At 57.4% G+C, this 9,117-nt stretch overlaps 1 protein-coding gene across 2 annotated transcripts in view; it reads right to left on the reverse strand.

Moving 5' to 3' along the window:
• KCNC4 (potassium voltage-gated channel subfamily C member 4) overlaps positions 1 to 2,492 on the reverse strand; it is a 24,107-nt gene extending 21,615 nt beyond the window's left edge. For both annotated transcript variants that reach the window (XM_011367553.2, XM_011367543.2), the window contains exon 1: positions 563 to 2,492. In XM_011367553.2, coding sequence (XP_011365855.1) covers positions 563 to 1,243 — 681 coding nt within the window. In that variant the 5' untranslated portion in view covers positions 1,244 to 2,492. The remainder of the gene's footprint in view (positions 1 to 562) is intronic.
• Between the last annotated feature and the right edge of the window lie 6,625 nt (positions 2,493 to 9,117).

A 9,117-nucleotide genomic window follows, 5' to 3' on the forward strand; every position in this document is an offset into this window, starting at 1 on the left:
CTCAACCCGGCCCCAAATGCCCGTGGTCTTGATGCTTACCGTCTCTGTTACAGTCACCGAAGCCCCTGTAATGGAATGAGGGACCCGGCAGGCTCTTAAAGGAGGTAGCCCCCACGGAAGCAGCTAACGCAAGGGCCTGCCACAGAGTAGGTGTTTAACACACTCTAGTTTTCTTCCCACAAACCCTGCCTGACCAGGACAGAAGGCCTAATTCCAGCTCTCCAGGGCTCTGGCCCTGTAAATGAGTGGGGGATTGGGGGCTGTTGAATGAAAACTGGCAGCCTGTGCAGAAAGAAGAGGGTGGAAAAGCTCAGTTGACGGCACCGCACTCACTGGTAGGGGATGCGGCAAAACAGGCAGCTGGGATTAGGTCCGAGTAGTGCATGCGATCTCCCCGTGAGCAGTGAGCAGTGAGCAGGAAAGAGAAGGGATATGATTCTCCTGGGGGCCCATGGAAGGCAGGGGGAGGTAAGTCGGTCTACACCCGGCTCCTTCCTGCCCCTACCCACTACCGCCACACACCTTACAGAACAGAGAGGAGCCCCAGGCTCCTGCCACTCACCCTGGCTGCCCGGGACGAGTAGGGATCCTCAAAGAGCGCCCACATGCGGGGTTGCCAGCCGCGGCATCCCCCGGCCCCGGCCCCGGGGCCCACGCCTCCTTCGTGGGGCCCCAGGCGCTGCAAGGCCAGCTCCCGCTCATCCTCGCCGGCCTCGTCGCCCGGCCCCGCGCCGCCGCCGCCTCCGTCCGGGCTCTCGAAGATGTCCAGCGCCTCCTCGGCGTCGCGGTGCTGCCGGTAGGTCATCCAGCAGCAGGGCTCCACGTCGGTCTCGTCGATGCCCCAGAAGGTGAGCTCCTCCTCGAAGAGCGGCCCGCACACGTCGGCGGGGCAGTGCAGCTTGCCCGTGCGGTAGTAGTTGAGCACGTACGCAAAGACGCCCGGGTGCCGGTCAAAGAAGAACTCACAACCCCCGCCGCCACCGCTGCTGCCGCTGCTGCCCGCACCGCCGCCATCTGACTCGGGCCGGCCCCCGCCGTCGGGATCCGCCAGCCAGGCGAGGCGGGTGCCCGGTAGGGTGCGCAGGGTGCTGCGGTAGGTCTCATGTCGCGTGCCGCCCACGTTGATGATGATCTTCTCCGACGCCTCGCCCTTGGCCATCTCCTCCTTCAGACATGTTTTGGACGGAGGCTTGTTCCCAGACTTGCGCCCGCGGTAGGAGGAGACACACACCGAGCTGATCATAAGAAGCGCTGCGGGGCTTCGGCTTGGGGCGGCCGCTGCCCTCCAAACACCCTTCCCAAGGAGGCAGCGTCAGACGGGGGAGGGGGAGGAGACGACAAGGAGGCAGGAGGCGGCGGCCCCCTCTGCGGCTTGGCCCTGCCCCTGCCTCCCCCCGGGGCGCGAAGCGGGAGGAGTTGGGTTTCTCGGGTGCACAGGTGGTTGGGGTTTAGGCAGGCTGCGCAGGGGAAGGAGGCAGGAGGGGGAAAAGAGAGCTGAGGACCCCGGCAAGGGGTCCGGGGAGGCCGGGACAAGCACACACACACACACACACACACTCCCCTACTAGGACTGGACACTCAGACCCTGCGGCCCGGACACACACCCCTCCCCTTTCTTTCCCCCCAAAAAAAGACGAGGAAGCGCACGCACAGTCCAGGCGCACTGCGAGAGGCCGGGGCGCGCGCGCGCTCACACTCACACGGGCCACCCTCAGGCTCCCTGATCGCGCCGAGCCCCGGGAGCGGTCGGCTTTCCAGCGGCGGCGGCCGCAGCGCGGCAGCAACAAGTCCTCCGAGCGGCTGCGGGGCCGGGTCGACGCTCTCACGGGAGCCGGAGCTCTGCGGGCCCGGGCGCCGTGAGGTCAACACGAGGCGGCGGCGGCGGCATGTGGCCTCTTCCCCCCATTCATAAATCCAGTGCAGGGCACGGATGGCGGGCGGGGCTGAGCGGAGCGCGGCGATCTGGCGGGCGGGGGCTGCGCAAGGCGAGGCAGCGGCAGGAAAACAAGCGCGCCCGCAGGAGCAAGCCTCCGGTCCTGCGTCCGCGGCTCGGCGGCGGCTGGAAGCGGCGCTGGGCTGGGCGCTGCGCGGCGGGGGCCGCGCTGGGGCGGGGGGGCCTCAGACGGGGCGTCCTGTGCGGCGCCGAGCCCGGGGGGCGGGGCCGCTCCACGGAGCGGGACTCTGGGCTCAGCTGAAGGAGTCTCCCAGGCGGCGGCCGGTTGGCCAAGGACACCTGCAGGCTTCCCGGGCTGCGCCGAGCGGGATCCTCAGCGCAGCGCCCCGGCGCCGGGCTCCTGCGATCTGGGGACGCTGGGAACCACGCCATCCACGAGTCTGCCCATCTCCGGGCGGGGCGCTGGCCTTGGCTTGCTGCAGGAGGCGGGCGAGAGGTGGCCTAAGAGGGGGGGTACCTCGGCGCCAGTGGGCTAGGGCTCAGGGGGCGCACCGTCTCTCTCGGGCGATGCTAGCGGAAGCCACAGTCCGGTAGCGCTTTTTCCTCCCGGCCCCGCCTCGCCCGGGCGCGCCCTCCGCGGGGCGGGGTGGGCGGGGCGCGGCGCTGGGCTGACCCGGCTCGCTGCAGGGCCCGGGCCGCGGATCTCAGCCTTCCTCCGCGGAGCCGAGCCCAACCAAGGCGCGTAACCCCCTCATCGCCAGCGCCCAGCCTAGCGCGCCGCCCCTGCGCGCCTCCGCCATCGTCCCCTCCCACCTCACTCCCTGCTCTCCGCCTTCCCCGAGCCCACGGCTCCTCCCACTGCAGCCCGAGTGACACCGTAGCGCTCTCGACCCCTGACCTGTAACCTCCTCTCGCTCCTGGCTGCTCCAGTCGCCCCCTGCCCGCCAAGCTGGTCGCATTGTTGCGGTTTCATTGCGGCTGACTGGAGGCGGGGGGAAGAAAGCGAGTGGAGAGGCGGTGTCAGTAAGGAGGAGGTTGCGGGCTCCTGCCCAGACACGGTGTTTGGGGCCTCCTGACCACCCCGCCCCCATTCCTGCGCCTTGGAGGCTCAACCCGGCCCCAAATGCCCGTGGTCTTGATGCTTACCGTCTCTGTTACAGTCACCGAAGCCCCTGTAATGGAATGAGGGACCCGGCAGGCTCACGGTCTGGGTGGAAGGAATCGAATCCTGGCACTGTTACCGGTGTCGGGTGGACGACCCTGAAAGATCGTCAGGCTAAGCCAAGACTCATCTTTAACCTGGGGGCACATAGGAAGTGCCCACGTCCTGCTTGTGACCCCTTCCTGGTTCTGTTGTTTCACTCATTGCAATTCGATTTTGCCCTTTTTACGTCTCATCCCCCCTCTCTGACCCTGAGCTCTTCCAAGCCCCCACTGCTTTTTCATCTTGACAGCTCCCACATTGCCTGTCTCTGAGAACTTGTTTGCTAAGTGATTGAAAAGCAGCCATGCCCGAAACATTAGGCACCGATCGACTTTACTGGCCTCAGCCCAAGAGCAATTTCCAGATTCATTTGTTTTTATTTATTAAGTCCAGAACCTCTTCTACATCTTTAAATTAATCCTCAAATTTTTACAGCTTCAGGCAGCCTCCATGTCCATCTGGATGATGTAAGAGGGAACTTAAGGCAGAAATGCAAGATGATTGACACACCTATCCTGGACACCATGCGATTTCCAGATTAGGCAGTACCTGGCTATGTTGGGGAAAACAAGACAAGGGCCTGGAGGTGCTCTGAGGAAAGGTTAAAAGCCCCGTGCAAATTCAAGGGATTCTTATAAGCAAAAGTCTCATCAATAATGAAGTCAGAAAACCAGAATGATGGTGATCTTTGATGATCTGTACTAACATGCACAGGAGGTAGGTGCCATCCTGGACTGTAGTCAGAAACACCTTTACTGGTACCCCTTTGGTGTCCAGTCCCCCTCCCCCCAGGACCTGATGTCTGCATTTCAGGTTTTAGCTGGCTTTGAGTTTGCTGCAGCAAAAAAAGAAATATCCTAAATGTAATGCAAGAGAAGACCCAGGACTGCCCACAGCCACAGCAAGGAGATTAAAGAATTGACTGTAATGAATAGCTCTAATGTCCTATCTGGCTGCGTCCTAGAAAACTCCTTTGGGATCTTTACCTCACTTTCCATTCTTCAGACTGGCTAAACTCAGTCATTCCAAGAAAGGGAGACGTTGATGGGAGTGGGGTGGGACAGATGAAAAAAACCATTGGTTCATTCAATAAGAATTTCTTGAGTTCCTGTACTATGTGCCAGAAGCCATTCCAGGCACTAGAAATCAATGAATAAAACAGACAGCGCCCCCCGCCCCCCATCTTTGCACTAACAAATACCTGTCCTCTTGGTGTTTTCATTCTGCAGTGGTGATAGACATGTGAGGTGGAGGGGCAGCTTCCAGGGGAAAAGGAGGCCTGGAGGGCAGGTCAGAAAGCTGAGGTGGGGGGAGGGGAACCCTGGAACAGCCAAAGAAAACAAGGGCCCACACTGGGAGAGGCGGCAGGGTGAAGGTGCACTGGGTGGGAGTGCCCCTGACGTAGAGCACTGACCAGCTCCTGGAGACGGGAGCTCAGTCTCAGACCAGGGGCCTCCAGAGAAGGCCTCACTACTTGCTGAAGGTTTTATTCTAGAGTTCTGGGCTAACCAGTTACCTAAGCCTTCCTGGAATTTTCTGGGGGATTCAGTACGCTGCAGTTGGCATTGCAGGGTTTGTTCCCATCAGTTCTGCGTGTATGAGGTCATACTATCTCCCCAAAGCACAGAACCCAGGAAAGAGGAGAGGCCCCTGCCTCTTCTGCAGTGATGGCTTACTGTGGGTGGTTGATGCTGCCCCCTGGTGGTGCTAGGACACCCTTCTCCCGACCTCGCCTCAGCTCTGGGCTGTGGTGATGAGGAGAAATAGGGGCTGACAGGCCTGAGGTGACAAATGATTCTGGACTTCCTGTCAATTCCAGGACCTCGGGTATCCCTCCCAGCCTAACTCTCTCATCTGGGACTCAGCCTGCTCTCTCCTTTCGCTATTCCTCCAAGACCCCGATAGCCCACCGGCTTAAGCAAAACTGAAACAGTCACAGTTGGAAATTCCTAATTCCACAAGCTTCTTTCCATCCATGACATCATTTCATCACCTTTCTCCTCTGGGCGCCGGTGGTTTCTTCTGGCTGTCAGGAAAGAGCATCTGTCTGAGAGCCAGTTCATGCTAAAGTGTCAGCCACAGTGGGTTTTCCTCACCAGGAATAAAATTATGGCAAAAGAATAGGAAAAAGAGAGCAAAGTTTGATCTCAGAGTGACACTGATGGGGACTGTCAGGTGCCTGCCTTTCTACAGCCCCTCAAATTAGGCTCTTACTCTGTGAAAGCTGAAGCTGACCCCGGTGGTGGGAAGTTCGCGAGGCTATCATCAAAGCCATATACCGCTCCCTTTTTCCCATGGGGGTTTGGTGTGAGGCTCAGGCACTTTGGGGTGAAGGAGCCATCCAATCTCCTTTCCATCTTCTTCCTCTGGACTCTGCTTGTTTTGAGGGGCTCCGGGCCTAGGAGCAGACCCCATGGCTGCCAAGGCAAGGTCCTATCCATTGGTACTCACACCGCCTTTTGCCATTCCAGCTCCCGTCAGGGACCAACCTCTTCTTCCTCAGGTCCAGGTCAAGGAGCCAGCATCCTTCCCTGGCCTGCCCTGCTCCCCAAGCCAGTTAATTGAATTGCTTTATCAGTCGGGCAGAGCGACAGGGCCTTTCCCCTCATGGAGGGAGAAGAAAAGGAGGGGTGAGAGGGAGCCGGAAGCCTCCTGTTCGCTTATCAGTTTATTTAACCCTGTCACCCACCCCCAGCCCTAGGCAGCCTGCAGAGACCCACAGACTCCCAGTCAAATGCTGAGAGCCTTTCCAGGAGGGATCGGGGAGAACCTAGCCCACGGGGCCCTGGGGAGGTCGGCTGGAATGGCTCCAAATAAGGGCCGAAGGCAGGGTTGGGTTGCTGTGAAAATACTGGTGAAGGCATATCTGGGGCTCTGGGGAACTCCAAAGATGGACTCTGACGGCCCAGCTCTTAAAAGGAAAGGACCAGAAGGGTGCAGGCCACCAGCCGAGGCCTGCCAGGACTCAGAACATCATAAACCATGGACTTGGAGTCAAAGGGTTGAAAGGGACCTGAGTGCCAGCTCACAGGCACATTCTCCTTGAGAGAATTCAGGCCCAAGGAGCAGCAGGAGCCCTGGGAGACTGAGCCCGGCCTGGGGTTGGGCCAAAGGCGGAGGATGACATAGGAGCCTATGTGCCCTCTGCATGTAGAACCGTGTTCATGGGCATCACGGGGCCAGGGCCAGCTAAGTGGACCCTCAGAGCCTTCCTTGCTCAAGGCTGCTGGGTCGAGACCCAGCCCAGGTCCAGAGGACACACACGCATACACACGCATACATTAGCTCAGGGCGCAGCTGGCAAGACTCCTTGGCACTCAGCATTTCTCCATCTAGAAAAGTACAGATTCCTCTTACCTGGGCTAAATTCCAGCAAAACTGGTTCATTTCATTAAAATAGCTAATTAGTCCTGGTGGGTCCAGTCCCCTCTAGCAGTGTCCTAGGGAAAGAGAAAGCAGTCGTCTGGAGAGGCAGACCAAACTCTGGCAACTCTTAGAAGCTCACGAAGCCCGGGAACCCTCCCTTGCTTGGATCGGCCCAAGGAAGAATGGTGACCCGGCACCTAGCCAGCTCTGACCCAGCGCACCCCACAGGGTGTCTGCACTGAGTCTTCCTGCCCCGCAGCTGGCACTGTGGCTGGCACGGATTACCTCTTATGACGGTTTATTTGTTGTTGAGGGACAGACAGAGTCTTCTCCCCATTTCCCAGGTTTCCTCCCACATAAGACAGTGTAAGTAAAGAAGGCAGCCATGTGCCTGGCACCGGCGTGTGACAGTGGCAGGATGTTCCAAGTCAGGTCATGACGGCCTCTACAGGGCAGGGACTGCTGCCTGATCCCCCGTGCTCAGCACGGTCCTGGCCACGCAGTTGACGCTTGATACACAGAATTAATGAGGCAGATGAGGAAGAAAGGGGGCAGGAGCCCTCCATGTCAGCCCCTTGCTGGACTGGAGGGAGCACTGGATTGGGAGTCAGGAAACCTAGGCTTTGGCCCCAGTTTTCCTCCTGTTTGGTTGTGGGAATTCTGGGTAGATCTCTTTCCCTGCTCCAGCCCTCAGTTTCCCCAACGGTCCTCCGAGGAGGTTGGGCCCGGTCATGGTTACTATCTCTGTGAAGCAAATTACTCCCACAATGCAGTGGTATAAATCCAACAAACATTTTATTTGGCTCATGATTTTATGATTTTATGGGTCAGGAAGTTAAGAAGGGCTCAGTTGGACAGTTCTGGCTTAGGGTCCCTCACGTGGCTGTAGTCAGATGTCAGCTGGGGCCGCAGACAACTGAAACTCAGCGGGGCTGAACGTTCGTTATGGCACGTTCGCAATGGCGGCACTCACGTGGCTGGCAGTTGATGCTGGCTGAAGCTGAGCGTTCAGATGAAAACGTCAACCGAAGCACCGGCAAACACACGGCTTCTCTAGCACGGGCAGCCTCAGGGCAGATGGGCTTCCAACATGGGAGCTGAGTTCCCCCAGAATCAGTCCCCCTAAAATGCCTCAGAGATCACAGAACATCACTTCTACCACACTCTGTTGGTCGAAGGAGGCATCAGCTCACCCAGATTCAAGGGGAGGAGCATAGACTGCATTCCCTTGAAGTGTGAAAGAATTTGGGGCCATTTTTCTTAAACCACCACATTCCTGCAGTCTAGAATCCTTCAACCCTGGCCCAAGGCCCTCTGGCTAGAGCTGGCTGAGGCTCTCTGGCTGGTTGTGGCTGCTTGTTGGGGGAGCAGGATGGCGTGCAGGATCGGTGAGACCCCCCACATTCTGACACATCCTTTCCTGGAAATGGTGCCTTCTCTCGCCTCCTTCCTTGGCTTTGCTGAGTTTTAGACCAAAACTGTCCTTTCTGAATAGCTCTGGGAGACGTTTCCTTTCTGAATAGCTCTGGGAGACGTTGCATGGGTGATGGGGGTCCCCAGAATGAAGCAGGCCCCGTGGACTTACTCCAGTTGCAAGAGGAAGCTACTATTTAATGAGCACCTATTATATTCCATATGGAAAGAATTCTATCCTGTATTTCTCTAGGTATTTCAGTACAAGTTCATTTTTTCCTCATACTACCTCTGCAGGAAAGATTTTGTCATCCTTCTTTTCCCTTAGATAATAGAGTTCCAGAGGGTGAGGGTTAAGTGACTTTCCCAAAGTCATTGCAGTTGGTGACTGAGCTGTGATTCAGATCTACCTCATGCCACCTGCCCTGGGCAAACAGGAGACAAAAAAAAAAACTGTCTCTCTTGTCTTCCCGCATGTCCTTCTCCTCCTCCCTGTCTGCTCCCTCCACCCAGGGCCCAGACTCAGCCACTCACCTCCCCATCAGAACATACTCATTCTGGGACCCAGTTCTGTGTCTCTAAGCTGATGTGTCCTCAGGAAGAAGTTCCCTCACAGGGTCCAATGACAAGATCCTTAGCACCTTGGAATAGGCTCATTACATGGGCAGCCACAGATTCTTTGTCCCCTTCCCCACCAGCAGGTGGGGTCCCCATGCCCTCCCATTAACCCTGGGCAAATGCTATAACCCATTTTCCAGGCCTAGGCCTTAAGAAATGGCAGCTTCCACCTCTTGTCTCTTGAAACAGTCCCTCTGGGCACCCTGAGCCATTGTGTAAGAAGTCTAACTACCCCAAAATGAATGACACTGGAGAGGCCAGTAGACAGTCCTCTGGTGACAGTCTGAGCCTGGCCTTCCAGCCATCCTCGCTGAGGTGCCAGCCATTTGAATGAAGGTGAATGAGGCTGCCTTGACCTTCCAGACCTGCTCATCTTCCAGTCAAATGCCACTGAGTGACCTCAATTGCCCCTAGGAGAGTCACTCAGATAAGCCCTGCCTGAATTCCTCACGTAGAAAAACCTCAAGATATAATAAAATGGTTATTTTAAGTCACTAAGATTTGGGGTAACTTGATATATAGCAATACGCATTATCTCATTCAATCCATTCATTACACCTATTTTACAGACTAGGAAATTTAAGCTCAGAGGGATTAAATAACTTGTCCTAGGTCTCTCAGG

Source organism: Pteropus vampyrus, unplaced genomic scaffold, assembly GCF_000151845.1.
Source record: "Pteropus vampyrus isolate Shadow unplaced genomic scaffold, Pvam_2.0 Scaffold6, whole genome shotgun sequence".
Classification (NCBI taxonomy): Eukaryota; Metazoa; Chordata; class Mammalia; order Chiroptera; family Pteropodidae; genus Pteropus; species Pteropus vampyrus.